This window comes from Leuciscus leuciscus (genome assembly GCF_965113295.1).
Source record: "Leuciscus leuciscus genome assembly, chromosome: 2".
Lineage (NCBI taxonomy): Eukaryota > Metazoa > Chordata > Actinopteri > Cypriniformes > Leuciscidae > Leuciscus > Leuciscus leuciscus.
In genome coordinates, this window is record NC_138726.1 from 20,374,572 (window position 1) to 20,396,846 (window position 22,275).

Below are 22,275 nucleotides of genomic sequence, written 5' to 3' on the forward strand. Positions count from 1 at the left end.
GTTCTTTTTTAATTACTGAGTGTTTACTTGTCTTTAATAATGCTTGAAATTTATATTAGTTAGGCTAGTTGTTTTTTTTATGGTATTTTTACCACAGGCAAACATTCAAACGTAAGTGTTATTTAGCCTGTTGATTTTTGTTCAAGATATTCAGCTACAATTAAATGTTTTGACTAAATGTGAATGATATCTAAGGTTGTTTTTTTGTTGTTTTTTTACCTTAATGGAATCAAAATTAGGAATCGATAAGAATCGGAATCGATAAGCATAATCAAAATCGGAATCGTTAAAATTAAAACGATATCCAACCCTAGTAACAAGTATATTGGGTGTTATGGGAAATGTTCCTGGTTCCGGTTGACCTAATTTATGCAGCCTAACAATCCTTTAACGGATGTGAATAATGGAAATGTGATAAGGTTATGTGTATGCCAGGTTAAAGAGATGTGTTTTTAGTCTAGATTTAAACTGACAGATTGTGTCTGCTTTCCAAGCAAGGCTAGGAAGATTGTTCCAGAGTTTGGGTGCTAAATAGCTAAATATCAACTGGCCAGAATTTTGAGATAGAATTTTGTAATAGATGAGACAGACTAGAATGCGTTGTAACTATAAGTACTGAGGAGCAATACCATTTAGTGCTTTGTAAGTAAATAGCAAGATTTTAAAATATATGCAATGTTGACAGAACCTGGCTAATATGGTCATACTTCCTGGTTCTAGTTAGAACTCTAGCCTGCTGCTTTTTGAACCAGTTGGAGTTTAAGCGTGCTGGGCAACCACCCAGTAGAGCATTACAATAATCTAGCCTTGAGGTCATGAACGCATGAACTAACTTTTCTGCATTTGTCATTGCATTTTTGTATATGTCGTAATTTAGAAAAATAATTTCAGGTCGTTAAAATAGGGCCCAAGGTCATTTACTCACAATGAAGACATTAGTGCCTCTTCCTCCTCTTGGTAAATTTGTCTGTCAAGATTTGTAGGCCAGGAAAAGGTGGTGGAGAGTGCAGTATGTGTCAACCATTTTGGAGCAGATGGCATAAAGAATACCTGGCCAACGTAATCCTCAGACAACATTGGCATATGCCTAAAATACATTTTCAAGTTGGGGATGTAATAATTGTCAAGGAGGACAATATTACCAAAAATTAATGGAGGCTAGCTAGGGTCGTTGAGACTTGCGGATAAATGGTCCGTGTGGCGCTGTTCAGATGAGTCACGCTGTTTGGGTTTTTGGCACATAAACATTATATTGAACATCTATCGAACTCTTGTTATCGTTTTATCGGGGAAATTTATATCGTGATTATTATCGTTTTATCGCCCAGCCCTAAGAAGAAGAACTGTCACCGTCCCGCTAGCGGGATGCTTGGCACTCTTTTTTTGTATTGCCTTTTTTTCTATCACATTTTTTAGAAATCATCATAAATTATCTATCATTCGAAAGCTTAAAAACCTCAAAATTCCTCCTGTGAAAACCGTTTTGAAATCGGACATTGCATTACCATGGAAACAGTACTTTAAAAGCTTTCTAGCAGACTCCTCCCCCTAGTGGGCGGTGTCATGTTTCATATTACAAAATGTATTTTAACTATTTTATAGAACTGCACAATTAATCATTAAAAGATCACGATCTCGATTCAAACACCCACACGATCTCATTCCTAAATGACATCAATTCGCCGGTGTCTATTAAACCATTGACAAACTCTTTCCAAAATATTCAACTCTGTGTTTGTGCTGCCGCTGACCCAGAGAGAGCAGTTGTCTGAAACAGCTTTAAAAAAAAAAGTATTTTCAACCACTCAGCATATTTTTTTCTGTCTTACAAATATTCAAATTATCACTGAAGTACTGGGATAAAAGTTTATAGTTTGCATTTAAACAGTCTACTGTTGCGATTAAAAATAGAGCAAATCACCTTTAAAAAAAGTAACTTGGCGCTTCAAATAACGATTGTATCGATTACACTGTTACGCCGCTGGATGGCGACAAGTGTCCGTTAAAAAATGAATTTCTCATTGAATCATTCATTTAAGAAATTCGTTCAAAAACGCTGATTCATCCGTTAATGAAACAAGTATTTATGAGCGAGCCACTGAATAATTTATTCAAACCGATAAACATTTTTTATTAAATTAATACATGTGTAATTAATGTAAAAAAATTAAGTTAAAATAAAAATTTCGTCCACAATAGATAGCAGACATTAACATTTTGTCAGAACCTCTAGTAAATTACATGTTATTCCCCCGGTTTTACAGACAATGCTTAAATATATTCCCAGACTAAAATGCATGTTTGAGCTGTTTTAACTGAACACAATCTTAACATATCTTAAAATGTCAGTGCCATTGTTTTGTCTCAAGATGCACACCAGTAATGTTTCTTTTTTCTAAGGCACATTTATAAAAGCGACCTAATTTAATGGCCTAATCCTGGATTTATCTAAGCCCTGTTTGTGAAACCAGGCCATTATGTTTAGTTGTCTGCTCAGAATCGTGATCTCTATTTGACAAAAACAAAACAAAAAAACAATTCTGATAGCTCTACTATTTTATTATCTTTTATTTTTTTTATTTTTTTATCTTTTCAAAACACATTGTCGGAGAGATCTGAGACTCAAGGTTCCATATTTGGCAACTGTTTTGTGATTGAAGTGATATTGTGACATTTATTTGTCAAAGGAGAACTTGGGTGGAATTTGGTCACCTGGTGGCTATTTTTGGTATAGCGCCTAAACAAATTATATTATTATATTATTATAAAATATATTATATTTATATTGCTATTATAACTGCGCTTATTTACGTCGTTGGTATAAGTAGCAGTGAGTGGTAATAGACAAGAAATGTACAACTGTACATTACACCCTTATACCATCTTGCTGGTAACGTTTCTTTAGTCATTAAGCAATCCTGCAGCCTGAACCACTGTAGTGAAACCATCCTTACATTCCACCCTTAGATTCACTTTGTAAGGCCCACCCAATTGGCTCAACGACGGTTTCCAATTGAGCAGGTAAAGGTAACCTGCGTGTTCTGTCTTTTCAGTGTGCAAAGTAATTTTATTCCAATTAAACTTTTATCTGACTTTAGGTTAGGTTGATTTAGGTTTCAACTTTAATTGACTATTGATCATTGGTATAATAGTTTAACTACACATTTGACTATTCTATTTAACTCTTTATTCAAATTACACTCATTCATTCAGATTCCTATAAACTGCTGTTATAGTGCTGTTGACACATACATCATTGACAATGTAAATGTGCTAGTGCTTAAAAAAATTATATTTGGAAAGATGAACAGGAATCCATATTGAAGTGTGAATGTGTCTTGAAGAGGATAAAAGAGAATTAGACCTCCTCAGCTTCAAAGAAAATGCCATTCTAGTTAACATTATCGACCAACTAATACCCCACAAAATATTACCCCTTCAAAAGGATGCCCTTGGTTTGCCAATCTGATATGATTCTCATTTCAAGTCTTACAGGTAAATTGTAAGGACAATAATATCCGACATTTCTCTCTGCGTTTGTCTCTTTTTTCCATAGTGCAGGGTGGAAGAGTCTTTATTCGGGACTGGAGGACACGTACATCAGGTCAAAGCCCTAGAGTAACCTCCAAGCACAAACCCCCTCCCTCAGGTGCCTTGAAGACCCGACTCTGCTGGTTCTACACCCGCCATCCCCACGGATGCCCTCTGCCCAGTGAGGACTGTGCTTTTGCTCATGGAGCGACTGACTTGAGACCCTCCACAAAACCTACCAAGATAATTTGAACCTGAATGGAAGCTTGTTTTGGCTTTATTAATAGCATTTGACCTGACATTTGGAAAAAGAAAAAACTCCTATCTTATACCTCCTAAAATACTCCTAAAATACCTATCCTAGTGGCACCCTTTTTCTTTGATTTTTTTTTTAAAGTAAGAATTTATTTCTGTTGTATAAAAAACATGTCAAATGAACATTGCCAATACTGTACAGACTTTGTCTAATAAATCCAAACCTGTGTAATGAGATTCATCTATTTTCATTGCATGAAATCCCCCCACTGGAGCATAAAAAGGCTTGTGTTGAGAGAGGCAATGTGCTGTGTAAATGTTAGGAGCATAAATAATTTGGAGGGCCATGTGGGGGGTTGGAACCTCTGTGGGTCACTGCCCCTCTGCTCAAATGTCAGTGGACAGGATGTTCCTCTCAGACCTGTGGGGGTAAATCGAGGTCAGGGTCTCTAGGTGTACATCATAGATGCAGATTAATATGTTTGATTCAAACAGAACAAACATTAGATTAATCACACATCTATTTTCTGAACTCAAAAGGCTTTATTTTGAACTTTACATTTACAAACAGGAAAATGGTCTCATTGTATCCAATGTACAGTACAGTACAAACTGCCGGTATCTATATATATATATATATATATATATATATATATAATTATTTTTTTATAATATTTTGTATAAATGATGACGGAATTTTCAGTTTTGGGTGAACTAACCCTTTAAGGTAATCAGTTAATCTATAGTTATTTTTATTGATGGTATTTTATTCAAATTAAATATAAAAATAAAAAATAAAATAAAAAAAACTTTTAGATATCGATCTACATATGCGATGGACATTGGTTATGGTCATCTTTGCTCACTCCTTTGAAAGGTATCTTGACTAAAACAGTTTAATATTTTGAAAAAGATATAACTTTTTTTGAGGACCTATCAAGTCGTGGACACATCACACAGTTAAAATCTCCGCCCAGGATTAATGAATGAGAGTGAAGGTCAGGTATACATGATAAAAAGAGGTGATAAAGGAAACATCATCATAATTAGGGGCATATACATTAGCAAGAATTAGGGAGGTTGAAAACAAAGTTCCTGTTACAATGACATATCTGCCCTTATGATCTGCAATTACTAGTGCACTACTGCAAACGGAGTGGATTTATGTACCAGAATGCCACAGCCCCTGGACTTGTGAATGATAGACTTGACCTACCCAGTCTTTTTTCAATCTAAAATGGTCAGAAGAACAGAGGTGAGTTTCTTAAAGAAACACAAAACTGACTTTCAGTTTCCTAAGATGAATCAGAACCATATTGCGTTTGACTGGATTATTCAAACCTTTACAGTTCCAGCTAAGCCATCTCACCAAACCATCTTCATTAGCCCTACCACCCATCATTTAAAAAAAAGAAAGAAAAAAAGGAGAAAGACCAAAAATATTCTTGTAAAAGCCAAATAGTTATGCAAGGAACAGTACAGAAAAGAATGAAAAAATACAAAAGAGCAATGGCCCAGTCTTGTGCTAATGAGATGAACAAAGAAATGAGAACATAACACACTTCAAGAACCCTAGCGCAAAGCCTAGCCTAAGCTGCCCACCCCTGCTCGCTTTTCGCCAAATATCCTCCTTGACATCGTAGTGATGGAAGCTAATTACGAAGGCTCGCGGACGGCTTTCCTCCTCAGGTTTCAGTGCAAGTGTACGATGTGTACGAGCAAGGAGTGGAGGTTCAGGCAGATCAAATATCTCCACCAAAGCATCTGCCACGAACTTCGCCTTCCAAACCCTCCGGAATTCCCACCAAGCGAAGATTAGATCTGCGGGAACAACACTCTAAATCGGTGCACTTAGCTTGCAGTGAGGAAATCTCTTTCTGGAGAGAAACGACTGTTGTTGTCCAATCTGAGGTAGCGGTCTCCAGGCTTGTTAAGCGCTCACTCTGGGTTTTGAGGTCTTCTTTCAAAGATGAAAATAGGTTATGCATTTCTTCTTGTTCCAGGGAAATGTTGCCTCGAATTTAAGTGTTGTGCGTGTCAAATTTGGTGTGAATTCCACTTTCAAGCCTGTTAATGCCATATTCGCAACACCCTCAGGCTGGAAAGTTCAACTGTTTCCAAAGACGAAATTTAAGAGCTGGTTTGCGGAGCTCCCGACTTATGCAGCCTCACATGGCAGGTGCAAAACCGGGTCAGGACGCGTACTTTCATGTCTTGATTCTCCCTCAACACAGGCCGTTCCTATGCTTTGCGTTCGAGGGTCGGGCATATCAGTACAAAGTCCGCCTAAAAGGGCCGCTACAGGGCATTGCATACATCAGCCAGCAAGGTGGTCTACGCTCCCGTCGCATGTCGCAATTCACCCACCATCTCTTACTATGGAGTCAGAAGCATATGAGGTCGCTTCGTGCCATTCAAATTCCAGGCGTGCTCCATCATGCAGCCGACGATCTCTCACGACAGCCTGCGCTTGGTTCCCAGAACTCTCACTCCTCGGGTCAGCCCCTCCCTGGTGCATTCCTCTGAGGAAAGATCTGCTTTCTCAGAGACAGGGCACCTTATGGCACCCACGTCCAGACCTCTGGAATCTCCATGTCTGGTCTCTGGACGGGACACGGAGGTTCTAGTTGACCTACCCCAGGAGGTAGTGAACACCATCACTTCGGCGCGAGCACCGTCTACGAGACACACTTACGCCTTGAAGTGGAACCTGTTCTTTCGAATGGTGTTCTCACGAGAAGACCCCCGGACTTGCCTGATCAGGTATAGCTCCTAATCAGAAGCCCAAGCCCAGCCAGGGGGCACTCTGGCTGGGGAGGGAGGTCGAAAATGACCGCGATGAATCACTGGGAGTCTTAACCCTCTGAGGTCTGAGCTGTTTTCTGGGCCTGGAGGTGTTCTGACATGCTCTGACATTTGTGTTTTTTTCTGTTACTGGTGACATTTTCATGGCTAAAGTCTAATTACACTGTATTCAGCACAAACTCTGCTACAATAAGATATCAGCAGCATGTATGTAAAAGTTTGTAGTTTTGAGATAATGACATTTATGCGTGGTTTGTGAAAATACAACAAAAAAATTGTCACTGAAATAAGGCCATGAAACCCATACTGATTATTTCTTCACAAGACTTTTGAAAATTGTATGACGTAGCCTAGAATATTTGCTCCAAAACTATGTGAAAATCACCCTGACTGCTCATTCAGATAAGACAATATATTGATTTAAAATTTCTAAGACGTGTTTTGTGTGACAAAGCCATATTCGAAGAGGCGTGATCATCTCATGAATATGTAAGCTTTTAACACCTGAGAAAGACAAAGACACTCCCCTAACTGCCCTATTAGGAGCGATCAGGCCCTGTCATTCAGAGCAACCTTGCACAAAGAATGAGGAGATTTAAAAAAGAATGGCTTTTAGATTGTTTGGATTTATTTACAACACAACATAATCCAAAAATACACAACAAATGACAAAAGAGCACATTGAAAACAATGATCCAAAGACAGAGACCTTTGTGCCATTCCTAAAAACATTGTACATACCATTTCCAAGGTGTTTGATTTTCACTTTACCATGTTCATGTACAGAGACTCATGTGAATGTTGAAGTCAGCAAGACCAGGAGACGTCGAATATATTATCCCTGAAAGAAAAGAAAAAAGTGAACATACTGGTATCAAGAGAAACTAGGCCTGCACGATTTTGGGAATACATTTTAGATTTTTCTGGTTAAAATTGCTTTTTAAAATTCACAGAATACACACACACACACACACACACACAAATGTTTCCAACAATATATAATATAAAGAACACCATATTTGTTGTGCCTTGTAGGCATAAGCTATGTGCAGTACTGCATAAAATAATTTTATTTTACAAAGCAGCCTATAAATCTTCCAAAAGATTTCAGTAACAATGCTAGAGAAAAATATATTGATTATCTTATGTTACTTCAAATGTTTCCATTCGTTATGATGATATGAAATGAGATAATAGTAAAAACATAAAGCCTAATGTTTGGTGCATTTTTCCTTTCAAACGCAATCGCGCTCCAAAATATGATACATTCAAACCCACAGCGCGCTCCAAAATATGATACATTCAAACGCCATCGCGCTCCAAAATATTAAACATTATGGTTATACATATCTATGTTTGAGCAGATATCCACAAACAGTATTTAACAGTAAACACGGGTCTAAATAGTATAATATTCACCATATATCTAGCAACAGTTCAACTGCAATGTGAAGTTTATGCAACAATACCATAAACTAATAAGTAAGAATTTCTTACCTTACATCTTTCTTGTCTTCAAATCGCGTTCTTCTTCTTCTGATGTAAATCCAATGTAAGCTCACAGCGCGTCTTTGTTTCAGTTTATAGACGTGCTCAAGAAAAAAAAGTTCACCGCGACGGAGAGGCAGAACGCACACCCTGTTTATTTTCTTTATTTTACAAAAGCACAATGTTTTGATTTGATTGTAAGTGGACACATACAAAAGTAGAAATATCACAGATTCTTTTTTTATATTTCTTTTTTCTGTATAACCATAAATGACGGAGTAATTTAAGTTTATTGTACTACAATGTGAAGAAAATCCAGCAAAACGCGGGGGCGCGTTTTCCGACCTCAGATGGTTAAGCACCAAGGCCTTCAAGGCAGTGACCTGAGTCGGAGAGGGTGCACTCTGGCTGGAGAGAGTGAGTTCAATCTCCACCGTGGTGGAGCTCTGAAAAAACATAAAACCTCCAGGAAAAAAGACGGGCTGATTTTCTGAACAGTGCATCCCAGGCAGGGTACAGCCTTGCTGGGCACGAATCAAGCTCAAATGCCCTTGTTTGACTGTGGGCTTGACTCTGGAGTCAAATTCGAAAAAGTCCATAAATATGCTCTGGGTTAAGACCTCCATGCTCTCAGACCTCCCTGGCCAGCCCAGGGAGGGTGCCACTGTCCCGGGCACAGACAGATCGGTGTGCCTTCAGGCCCAAATGGAGGAAGGGAGTGCGGTGGAGGCACACACACACACACACACACAAACCCACCCCCTCATCAGACCATCGTGAGCCCTACTCAGAGTCGCTCTGGGTGGGTATAAAATCCAGATTACACCGCGCGCTGGAGCTCTGGAAGTCCTGGAGGGAGAGGGTCTCCAGGAGCAATCCAAGCCCAGCCAGAGAGGTCAAAAATGACCGCAATTGATCACTTGGGAGTCTTAAGCACCATGGGCTTCGACGCAGTCACCCAAGCCAGAGAGGTTATTCTACTTATAACTATAAGTAACTTAGCAACTACACGTCAACTAACTCACATTAACTTGACACTACATGTAAACTAACTCTTAGAGTATTAGTAGACTGTTAGGTTAGGGTTAGTAGAATAAGTTGACATATAGTCAGTAGAATGTCTTTTGGGGGACCATCAAAATAAAGTGTTAGCTACGGTGGCCTAGTAGTGCACAACACAATGAAATTTAAAAAGCAAACACAACGAAATTAATCCACAACACAACGGAAAATGTACAACACAACGGAAATGAGCCACAACACAACGGAAAATGTACAACAAAACGAAATAAAGCCGGAACACAACGGAAATGCTTCCGACCACTAGAGGGCTCTCAGAGCACGGTAAAGTTAGTTCTCTTACGAGAGGTTCTCTCGTACTGCGTAAGTCTTACGCTAGGGGAAAATCTCTTTTCCGCGAGATACTGAAGCCAAAAAATTATCCTTAATTTTGAAATAATGTAAGACGCGTTGCGGCAGCATGCAGACATAGGCGAGACGGCTTGCGCGCCTATTGGCTGCCCTGCGGCAACTGCAGCAGCCTATCGATAAGCCTATCGATATCGATGCGGAGCTCACGCATCGCTGCATCCAGAGAGAAGAAGCCGCGCCGTGTCATCTGCGTTTCCTGCCTGGGTGAAGGACATGCAGCTCTAGCGCTCGCCGACGGCGGATGCCCTCACTGCGAGCTTATGCCTATGGCGACTCTGAGGACTCGCATGGCAACCTTCCACGAGCCTGCACTTCCCGCTGCGATGCCGCGCCGTAAGAAGCGCCGTGCTCAGCGGATCCCTGAGCCTCCTCCCACCGAGAGAAGCTCGCCGGTTCGCCCGCCAGCTTCGCCGCCTACTTCACTTGAGTCTCTCACTCCCGGACAGTGGCCGCCATTGGCCGCCGCTTCCGCCGGAGATGACAAAGAAGAGGCGGCAGTTTTCGAGGAGGACAACTGCTCTATCCTGGCGTCAGACAGCGAGGATTGGGCGAGCTCTGTGGACCTCGCCCCCTCTTCTGCCCGCGAGTCGTCAGGAAAACGGGCCAGTATTGAAGCTGAGCTGATGCGTCTGCTCACACAGGCCACAGAGAGCCTCGGCCTCGAGTGGTCCGCGCCCGCCGAGCCTACACGCAACCGTCTGGACGGTTGTTTCCTGCAAGGGGACCGCGTTTCTACGCCCTCAAGACCCGCCCCGTTTCTTCCTGAGCTTCATGAAGAACTGGCAAAGTCTTGGAGCGCCCCTTTCTCAGCCAGGCTGCGCTCCTCTGCTTCAACGGCATTCTCCGTGGTGGACGGTGCTAAAGACAGAGGATACCTCGCTCTTCCTCTGGTGGAGGAGGCAGTAGCAGCCCATCTTTGCCCGCCCTCTGCTGGACGGCGGGCTAAGACGGCGCTACCATCAAAAGCCTGCCGCGCTACATCTACCCTGCACAGTCGCGCTTACACCGCCGCTGGGCAGGCTGCATCAGCGCTACACACTATGGCCACTCTCCAGATCTTCCAAGCTAACCTTCTCCGAAAGCTGGACGAGGAAGGCACGGAAGCAATCAACGTGGCGGATTTAAGGAGCGCTACGGACCTCGCTCTCCGCGCTACAAAATCCGCTGCACAGGCCATAGGGCGGAACATGGCCTCTCTCACCGTTGCTGAGAGACACCTCTGGCTGACGCTTTCAGAAATGCCGGACTCGGAGCGCTCTGTGTTCCTCGACGCCCCCGTTTCTGCTACTGGCCTCTTCGGATCGTCCGTCAAGGATTTCGCGGACAGATTCGCCGAGGTACAAAAGACGTCGCAGGCCATGAAGCACTTTTTGCCAAAGCGCTCTAGCTCCGCATCAGGCCGCTCTAAACAGCCGTCTGCTCGCAGCTCGCAGCCGCCGCCCCCCGCCGCCGCCTCACAGCGTCGACAGGCCCGGGACCAGAGACCGCGCTCTCGCTCTGTCGGCCGCCGCCCCCCTCCACGTGGGCCTCGGCCGAAGATTGAGATAAAGCCCGAGGCCTCAAAGTCTTCCTAGCCAGCTTAGGAAAACGACGGTGTTTAAGTCCCGCTGCGGCCGGGCTTCCACCAAAACTTCTCGCTCGTTCAGTTCCATTACATGTGACTGTTCCAGTGTATTCTGCAGTAAACAAGTCGGTTACACTACCCGCTTGCCTGTACACAAACGCCGTTTTTACGGCGACCCAGATAAATCCTGTAAAGAGTGTATTTTCTGGTATTCCGGCCACGGCCGACGGTGTTATGAGTGTAGTAAAAATGCCCACTGCCCAGTGCCCATTCCTACACACAGACACAGCCAGCCCCACAGGGCTCGCGCACATAAAATCGACTCATGTCGATTGCGCACAGAATGTAGTGAGCGTGCCCACATCCCAGGGCCCACAAACACTACACACTGCATGTCTCTCGGTTTCTGTAAAAACGAAACTAACACACATACAGCCGACTCAGGTCGACGGTGTTTTCAGTGCAAATGTGCCCGCTGTCCTGCGCCCACATTCACTCACAGACATGACGAATCCCTCGGTTTTCCCCACGCTCGCCGTCTCTCAGCTACCCGCCATGAGAGAGCCGAGCGCGGGCGAACCGCCGTCGACTCTGTGATCAGCACACTCCCCGCCTCGAGCGCTGCAAATGCGGTGTCTATAATACAGCATACCGAAGCTATCCGGCCGCCACTATGTCACGGCCAGAGCTCCGATCTCATTCAACCCTTAGCTATGCACGCAAATGCGTGGGCAAAGCTTCCCGGTGTATCAGAATGGGTGCTGAACATTATAGAAAGAGGCTATTCGCTACAGTTCGCTCGACGTCCCCGCCGTTGCGCGGCGCGAATCGAAACCACGGTAGAAAAGGAAGTAACACATTTACTTCGTGCCGAAATTGCGAAACTGTTGAGCAAAGGGGCAATAGAGCCTTTATCTCAAGCTCAGAGCGAAGGGGGGCTATACAGCAGATATTTTCTGGTTCCGAAAAAAGACGGGGGTCTCAGACCCATTCTAGATCTAAGACAACTGAACAAAGCGCTTTTAAAACGCCGGTTCAGAATGCTCACAACCAAGAAAATCCTCGCGCAAATTCGCCACGGGGACTGGTTTGTGTCAATAGATCTGAAAGACGCGTATTTCCAAATACAAATAGCGTCACGTCACAGGCAATTTTTGAGATTCGCCTTCGAGGGCCAGGCTTATCAATACACAGTCCTACCGTTTGGCCTGTCCCTAGCACCCCGTACATTCACGATGTGCATGGACGCAGCCCTCGTACCCCTGAAACTTCGGGGAATGCGAGTTTTGAACTACTTGGACGATTGGCTGGTTCTAGCTCAGTCACATACAGAGCTCATAGAACACAGAACCATTTTACTCGAACATCTCGAGAATCTGGGTCTCGAAGTCAATTGGGCGAAAAGTTCACTGTCTCCCAGTCAGAGAATATCTTTTCTGGGCACAGAACTGGACTCGCTGTCAATGACAGCTCAACTATCGCTACAGCGCAGACTGACTATTCAGCGCATGACAGAAACCTTCCGCCGCGGCGCTATAGTCCCGCTAAAGAAGTTTCAAAGGATGCTCGGTCTCATGGCAGCAGCATCTACAGTTCTCCAGCTGGGTCTGCTTCGCATGCGCCCACTGCAGTTCTGGCTACAAGCGCGAGTACCGCGTCGAGCGTGGACTTCAGGTCTCTTTCGCCTCAAGGTCGATCAAAAATGCGTCTCAGCACTGATACCCTGGAGAGCGACCGACTGGTACCAGTCAGGTGTAAGCCTGGGGACTTCCTCGAGTGTGAAGGTGGTGTCTACGGACGCCTCCACCTCGGGATGGGGAGCACTGCTCGAGGGCAGACCGTTTTTCGGCCAGTGGTCAGAACGGGAAAAGCTTCTGCACATAAACTGCCTGGAAATGATGGCAGTCGACAACGCGCTGAGGCGCTTTCGTCCCCAAATAGCAGGACACCACGTCTTGGTCCGCTCGGACAACATGTCAGTGGTAGCCTACATAAATCGCCAGGGAGGCATCACATCCCGAAACCTGTACAGGTTAGCGAAACGCCTCCTGGTATGGGCTCAGCACAATTTGCGCTCGCTCAGAGCAGCGCATGTGCCTGGCCACCTGAATGTGGGGGAACAATGTCTCCCAGTCAGACTGTCCAGGAACAATGTTCCAGCAGGAGAATGGTCACTGCATCCGCAGACAGTCCAACTGCTGTGGCAGACATTCGGCAGAGCGAAGATAGACCTGTTTGCGTCTCAAGAAAACGCTCACTGTCCGGAATTTTTCTCCAAGAGCAGGGATGCGCTGGCCCACGTCTGGCCCCGCTGCCCGCTCTATGCTTTTCCCCCCGTCGCGCTCCTACCTCAGGTATTAGAGCGGATCAGGGAAAGCAGATGCTCAGTGCTACTGGTGGCTCCGTTCTGGAAGAACCAGGCTTGGTTCCCAGTTCTTATGCAGCTGACGAGCGCTGCCCCGTGGCCAATACCAGTGAGGAGGGACCTCCTCTCTCAAGCCAGGGGCTCGATCTGGCATCCTCGCCCGGAGCTTTGGTCCCTACATGCGTGGGCCATCAACGGGTACCCTCTGATCTCCCAGAGGGAGTGTTAAACACGATCATGCAGGCTAGAGCTCCCTCTACGAGACGGCTCTATTCCTCAAAATGGTCAGTGTTCTCCAGCTGGTGCGCAGCACGCGGCTTTTCACCCCTGAACTGTGGAGTGACGGAGGTTCTCTCCTTCCTACAAGAGCTACTGGATGAAGGCAGAGCCCCATCCACGCTCAAAGTCTATGTGGCGGCTATAGCAGCGTTTTCTAAACCAACGCTTGGTCAGTCACTGGGAAGGAACGATCTGGTCATTCGGTTCCTTAGAGGAGCTAAGAGGTTAAATCCTCCCAGACCTCCCTCAGTCCCCATATGGGACCTTTCTACGGTCTTGGAGGCCATGAAGGGTGCCCCATTTGAGCCAATCCAATCAATAGATATCAAACACTTGTCTTTCAAAACAGTGTTTCTTCTGGCTCTCGCTTCAGTAAAGCGCATAGGGGACTTACAAGCGCTCTCAGTGAGCGCGACATGTATGGAGTTTGGGCCAAATGACTCGAGAGTCATACTCAAACCGAGGCACGGGTACGTCCCTAAATCCCTCAACACACCGTTCAGGGCCCAGGTGATTTCCCTGTCTGCCCTGCCGGTCTCTAACGAGGAGAAGGACGCCAGCTTCCTTTGCCCGGTCAGGGCGTTAAGGGCTTATGTGTCTCGCACGTCTGTTTTCAGACAGACGGAGCAGCTCTTTGTTTCACTCTACGGACGTTCTAAGGGACTCGCCGTGTCGAAACAGAGTCTATCCAGATGGATAGTCGATGCTATAGCGCTGGCTTACACCTCTAAGGGCTTGCAGTGCCCATTAGGTGTCAGAGCGCACTCCACGAGAGGCGTGGCCTCGTCGTGGGCTTGGTCTAGTGGGATTGCCTTGCAAGATATCTGTATGGCGGCAGGCTGGGCCTCCCCGTCTACATTTATAAGGTTTTATAACCTAGAGGTTCCCGCTCTGCAAGCTAAGCTGCTTTCGGTCTAAAATCGGTATGTCTGCCCCGAATGTGTCCGGCCCAGAATACTGAAATGGCTTGAGCAACGCTCGTGTATAGATCGCGCAGCTTTATGGGCAGTGTGTAAGACCCACTATATTCATCAGTCCAGGCCGGGGTCGCCCTGACTGAATAAAATACCATCACTATAACTGTTTCTTATAGGATGCTACATTTATAGGAATGATGCTATTCTAGCCACTCTTCCTGGGCTCTCTGTGAGTCACTTATGATCATGTACTATATGAGCACTTGCCCTTGGGACTTTGGTGCTGGATCTTAGCATGCACGGCGTTTTACACTGTGTTCCCCTAGCGTAAGACTTACGCAGTACGAGAGAACCTCTCGTAAGAGAACGTACTCGGTTACTAACGTAACCTCGGTTCTCTCTAGAGAGGGAACGAGTACTGCGTATCTTGCCGTGCCTGCGCGCGCTCCGGTTCGCTCCGGCGATGAAAAACCGGTAAGCTAGCCTTTCGATGCTATATTTATAGCCCCAGGCCACGCCCGTTTCGGCGGGACGTGACGTATTGGGCGCGAAGCGCCCCCATTGGTACTGACGTCACGATAGGGCCTTATCGATAGGCTGCTGCAGTTGCCGCAGGGCAGCCAATAGGCGCGCAAGCCGTCTCGCCTATGTCTGCATGCTGCCGCAACGCGTCTTACATTATTTCAAAATTAAGGATAATTTTTTGGCTTCAGTATCTCGCGGAAAAGAGATTTTCCCCTAGCGTAAGACTTACGCAGTACTCGTTCCCTCTCTAGAGAGAACCGAGGTTACGTTAGTAACCGAGTACGTTTTCTTTGCCATTGCTCTATAGAGTCTGCAGTCTTAATATATCAATACCACGATTAGTTTTAACAGTATGTAACCAATGTATATCGACATAAAATATTACTTCAAAATCACCTACATGAATTATAGCTGCGTATACTCGAGAATGCTTTGACCACCACAGCGCATGATCCCTAAGGGAACGTCTGGCAATTCCACCAAGTTGTTCAAACGTATAATTTATTATAATATAATTTGATAAAACAAACAAACAAACCAAAAAAAAAACATTTGGTGTATTGCAGAATTACAGGAAGGTATAGGAAAGTTTCACCCGTAATAAGTGAGTCTGATCACTAGGAACTTACCACAAGCTTTGGGACATGAAAACAACAACAACAACAACAATAACCTTTAAGTGAATTACAGTAGGCCTTATGTTTTTATAAAAAAAAACTAATTGTGTACTGTGCATACAGGGAGCTATTGGCACAATTCCACCTGTTGTAAGTCAGTCTGGTTAATATGAACTACAACCTTTGAAACATGATAAAAGAAAAAAATATTTTTATTATATTACAGAAATGTCCTAAAAAATAATTTTACTGTAAATACATGAAGGGAAGTATTGGAAAAAAGTCACCTGTAGTCAGTCTACTATCAATACAATCAAGCTTTGGATTTTGAACATGTTTTTGAATGTTAAAAGTATTTATAATAAATTATACGTTTTAACAACTTGGAGGAATTGGCAGACGTTCCCTTATGGATCATGCGCTGTGGTAGTGGGTCAAAGCATTCTATAGTATAAATATACAGCTATAATTTATGTAGGTTATTTTGAATTAATAAGTAAGGGATAATGTAGAGCGAGGCGGTTGTTATAGCGAATACAACCCCGACAGGCTGGTCTTGAATCAGCCTGAAGGGGTTGTATTCGCTATAACAACAGCCTCACTCTACATTATCCCGCTTATTACATGGCTACCTACCAAATAAATCAATAATTTGACACATAAATATTGATTTAAAAAGGAGCTTATTGATTTAAAAATGATTGTATTGCTTCCGCTAAAGAAAATAGTCCGTTCCGTCTCTACGGTTAGAATACTGCGTCCATAGCAACGCTCTGTTTTTCATGGCAACGGCGTGTTATACTTACAGTAGCAGCGGTCTGTTATCAAGAAATAACAGACCGCATTCTACATTATAATTCAACCATGTAATAAATATCGATATACAATGGTTAGCTACATACTGTTCAAACTAATTGTGGTGTTGATATATTTTTTAGACTGCTGACTCTATAGAAAAAATCAGAAAGTCTAATCAGAAAATTTGGACTAAACCACTCAATACATATAAATTAGTTTTTTGATCTCTTTGTGAACTTTTTGAAGCGTCAAACTGGTAGCTGCATAGACTGTCAATGGAGGGACAGAAATCTCTTGGATTTTATTAAAGTATCTTAATTTGTGTTTCAAAGATGAATGAAAGTCTTATGAGTTTGGAACAGTAAATGATGACAGAATTAAAATTTTTGGGTGAACTACCTTTAAGCAGACAGTCTACTAATACTCTAATGACTGATAGTTGAAAAGTTACTTATAGTTAGTAGAAGGCCTGAGTGGATCACGTTTGTAGCTCCGTATAGCTTTGTCAAATATTATATGACTGTAGCTCATGCCAAGCCGCTTGAGTGATGTGTCCAGGTATGTAATGGTATGGAGCACTGTATCAGGATGAGCAGGAGGTGAGTCGAGCAATGGTCCAAAGACACTTATAGTCTTCATTTTAGACACACCTTCATCACTGTGATGATCTTCCATTGTAGGCCGACCAGTCCAGGGGAAGAGAAGTAGAATGGAGCTGAGAGAGCCAAGCAGCATCTCTCCTCTGTGCTCTAGAAACCCTCTCTTGGATGCTCTCTTGGACAGTAGCTGTTCTTGGCACTTCTTTCAGAGCGGTTGGAGTCAGCTTCTTAGGGCCTGTATAATGTTCAATGGCAAGACTGCTGTTAGCTACCGGACAGAATTTCTCAGCTTGGAGCTTTGTCAGACGGGGTACTTTTAGCGATGTAATCCCACCGTCTGGAGTCGCCACTCCAGGGAACAGGATCCCTGTAGGATTTTGCACAAACTGAGTGGCCATGGCATGTGTTGTGTGGCAACCATTGGGTGTGAAGACTACAAGATCAAAATGATCACCCCAACTGTGAATAGGATCAATGCACCTCTCCAGTCCTAATACCCGCAGGTACTTATCTGCATCATCTGAGGCATATTTGGCAGCTGACTTCCGGAACCGGAGGACCTCATCATATGTTACAACAAGACCATGCTCATTTAGGTTCCGAACCAGTTCTGAACTACCATACTTATGATGAAGTTTTACAGCTAGCCCCAAAAGTTGTCTGATTCCAGCTTTTACTGATGTGCTGCTGGATGCATTGAGCAAGTGTGAGTGCTGGTTTGGTCACCGTTTCTTCCCTGGACACAAGACTGGAGACAAGTCTTAGGAGAGTTGGACTTGTATTTTGAATGACACTTTCATGCCTAAAGCTGCCAAGGTCGTATTCATGAGGCAATGGAATATTCTGGACCTCTGCCCGCACTTTTCTGACAACCTTGTTGACATCATCATCGTCGTCAGTGGAGAGGCCAGTTTGTCCTACTAATTTGAGTGATTTACCAATGTACTGCCTAAAGCCAACAATCGTCTGGCATTCTTCAACTCTCAGTAAAATAATGGCATTACCATAATAATCACATAGGTTGGCTAGCATTTGCTTCCGGCACAAACTCCCAGAATTAGCTACAAAAACACCATGTAATTCGGAGACAGTCCAAGTCACTGACTTGTTTGCACTAATGTGGTCTATGACCGAAGCTAGGCAGCTGTCAATTGGTTTACTAGCAGTTGCACTTGAGTCAAATAGGTACCTTCCTGAAAGGATTGTAACACTTGGAGTGATACTGAGCGTCAGCTGCAGGTAGGTCCATGATGCCATTCACCCGTAGCTTCACAACAAGCGTCTCTCTTTGTTTTGAAAGTACTTAAAGGGGTCATATAATGGTACATGCACTTTTACAAGCTGATTGTACTGAAATGTGTTGGCAGTGCCTGTACACAACCATCATAAAATGCAAAAAATCCATCCAGTGTTTTTAAAAAAATCTTCTTATATGTTTTCCCCTGTCTCAAATCAAGCCGTTCGACCGTGTGACGTCACACGGTCGGACGCCCCTCCCACGATTGTTAATTGACAGCAGCGTTTCAACACAGACCCGCCCTGAGCGAGCTGTCATCATAGTCCGCCATTGTTGATACGCTGGAGCAGAATGGCGTCTAAGCGATTGTGGTGTTCTGTTCTTGGGTGTAATAACGAACACAGCAGTCATTTTGTTGTTCCTGAATCCGAACCGCTGAAGACGCAGTGGCTGAGTTTTGTTTTTCGAAGGGAATATTCTCCACGATCAACGTCAATGCTTTCATGTTTTTGCGCGAATCATTTCACACCAGACTGCTTTACAAACGAGGGTCAGTATAAAGCTGGTTTTGCTAAGAAGCTGCTCCTGAAAAAAGGATCGGTACCAACTATTCGTGTTCCTGCTGCACCTCCAGAAGAAGTGAGTGTAACGTTTTATTAACCTTTATATTAATCTTTGCAAATCGCTTGCACGCTTCACGATGAATGCGGCTAAGGTTTACACTAAGGGTACATTACGGCATGTTTTCTATGTACGACGTTCTCGATATTATTCATAATCCCACGTTTATAATGAACAACGCTTTATGGTTATTGTGTTATTACAAACTGTGTACGCAGGTGTTAAAGTTAACGTGGTAATACTACACTAAGCTTACTTTTGTAGATGGTTTATAACAGTGTCTGTTACTGATTAAGAAGTAATGTAAAAAAAACAGTTATAACTGCATGAAGATGAATGGTGTAACAAAAATCTTAGGTGTCCTTCAATTACTGTTAGAAACATTCCTGCCGTGACCTCATGTCAGTGCTTCAGCCCTGACAGTTGTACCTAACACTGCATAGATAACATTACGCGTCACTGACAAGCCTACATTTACCGGAACATATTTTTTCATGACCATTAGCTGTAACATCAATCTGTCAATGAACTAACGTATACATCAGTAAACACATAGCGTTCGTATCTCACTACTCTACCCTGCCAGTACACACAAAGATAGATCAAAGTGACATTACATTAACCAACCATTCAGAAACGTCCTGTTCGAGCCTTAATTGTCGAACTTCTTTGGGGCCGCCATCTTGTTTCGGGGCTGACTCCGGTTCAAATTGATACGGTTGCACAGTGTCCTCAGAGACTCCCGCTGCCATTCTTCAAAATATACCCTCAACTGTTGTCAAGGCAACACTCCATGTGTGGTGTTGTGTCAAAACGCCCCACAGAACAGAGGGGCGGGGTGAGCAAAGCTCATTATCATTTAAAGACACATGCACTTAAACGGCGTGCTGAAAACAGTGTTTTCTTACAATACTAATGATAATTTTTAATTAAATTATATTACAAACTTTTAATTTAGACCCTAAAGAATCTAAATTTAAATAATGGTAACTAATTTTAGAACACCACATTCACCCACAAAATGGATCTGACTAGAAATTCACAATGTATTGAACAATACTGTCATTATAACTTTGTCCACCTTTTATCTTAATGTGAAAACATTGTAATGACAAAACAAGTAATGTCAACATTAAAAATTTCAACAATAAATCCCTTGACTGACTTTTGTATGAATATTAAGGCGATATAAGGAAAAAATATTTGCAAGGTGAATTTCGATTTTAAAACTAGACTATGCTCCCTTGCTTTACAACATACTTATTATAACTACAACAGTTCGCTGCAACAGCTTATTTGCATAAAAACATGACCGGACCTCAAGAAATGTAAACAAATTGAGGTTATCAACATTCACATCAAAGAGCAAGAGTTCTTGTGATTCTGAAATGTGAGAATATTGTGTTTACCATGAAAATAACCAAATATTTTGTCCTAAATTAATAAGAAATGTCATATTATACAATTATAATTTTGCAGTCTGAAAGTGCCAGAAATGAAATCAGCATCCTCTAAAACCACGCACAAATTGTAGAATATAAGTGCAAAATATGTGGGTCAAAATGGATGGTTAAGCTAATAATGCTAATTATGCAAATTGCTTAACATATGCAAATTAGCATCCAGCAGTTCTGTATGCTGTGGACCCATACTTCACATTTATGCAATAAAACTTTGCCGTACTCAACATTTCAGGGTTCATAATGGGGCTCTATGGGCTGGCTCCTAGACTATTAGTTTTAATCTGTATTTTCTATCTTTTCTTGCTGTTTATATTGCTTAATATAACTTAATCATTACAATATATTTGATACTATCTAATAGATATGATCTAATATTGTCTGTCACATTAATCTGGCATTGCTATTGTTATGGAATATGCAATTATTCTATTATAATAATGCCTTTTTGTGTATGAAGTACTTATGTGTTGTAGTTAACCACAATTGTAACTTTATATAATGAAAGTGTTTTTATTGAGCAGGGCACCGGATGTTGTTGTTGAGCGATTTGTTGGGAGAGTGTTGTATAATGAAGGACACTTTAATCATTGAAATCATTTATTGAAAAGAGTGGTTTATGAAGAAAAACACTGCAGTTGTTTTTGTGAAATCATTTATTGAGAAAATGGTTTATAAAGAAAAACACTGCAATTGTTTTTGTAAAATGGTTTATTGAGAAAGTGGTTTATAAAGAAAAACGTCTCGGTTACGTATGGTAACCCTCGTTCCCTGAGTGGGGGAACAGAGACGTCACGTCGGTAGGAGTTACCAACGAATTGGGATCACGCTAGGGAGACCAATTGCCTTCGAGTGAAACTAAAACGAGCCAATGATTTGCATTCCGCGCCCCGCCTGCCAGTGCGGGTATAAAGCGGAAGCGCGAACATACACAAATCGCTTTACGCTGAGGAGCCGAACGGTGTCCGGTCCTCCGCGAAGGTACAGCAACCATGGCGACGGGACGTGACATCTCCGTTACCTCACTCAGGGAACGAGGGTTACTATATGTAACCGAGACGTTCCCTTTCGTTCGGTCACTCCTACGTCACGTCGGTAGGAGTTACCAACGAATTGGGATCCCTAACAAAACGCCATGGTGCTGGCGCCTTCCAGCGCCTGGCTTAAGCTTCCCGCTGTTGTATTACAATCCACTACAATAGTATATAAACTGAGAAAGTGATTATTGAGTTTACAGCAAGAGATTCCTGCCAGACCTGTTTTTCCTTTGTAAGTTAAATGAGTCAGATCACGGAGACGCTAACCTATTGTCTTTAATGGCTCTTGGAGCCAGAGCCACAGTCCAGACGTTGAATCGTTAGGCTGATTGGATTAGCACATATGCGTTTGAATGGTTATGCTGATTGGATTGAGACTGGTAACACGCTGGAGTCTGGGGCGGGTTCCTTAACCTGTATACTCATTTACATGCTTTATTCAGAGTCTCCACATCTATGTAATCCCTCCCCTCTTTGAAAAGTATAATTACAATGAATACTGTATTATGAGTTAGACTTGATGATGATGAACATCAGACTTGATGAACTACAGACATGGAAGAATAAATCTCTTCTGCTTATAAAATCCATCTCAAGTCTCCTGGTTTCTGCTTCGATGAAGGAATAAAAGTTTCCAACAATTTGGTGCCTGTGACCCGGATAGAGTTCCAGCTTCTTCACCTGAATCCAGATTGAAACAGAAAGCTCAACAAAGATCTGCTTTCCAGACTGCATCTTTTGGAATC

At 43.2% G+C, this 22,275-nt stretch overlaps 1 protein-coding gene across 2 annotated transcripts in view; it reads left to right on the forward strand.

Annotated features, from left to right (window-relative positions):
* The window catches only part of trmt44 (tRNA methyltransferase 44 homolog), a 188,757-nt gene extending 184,734 nt beyond the window's left edge, over positions 1-4,023 (forward strand). For both annotated transcript variants that reach the window (XM_082152033.1, XM_082152032.1), the window contains one exon: positions 3,557-4,023. In XM_082152033.1, coding sequence (XP_082008159.1) covers positions 3,557-3,783 — 227 coding nt within the window. In that variant the 3' untranslated portion in view covers positions 3,784-4,023. The remainder of the gene's footprint in view (positions 1-3,556) is intronic.
* The last annotated feature ends 18,252 nt before the right edge of the window (positions 4,024-22,275 follow it).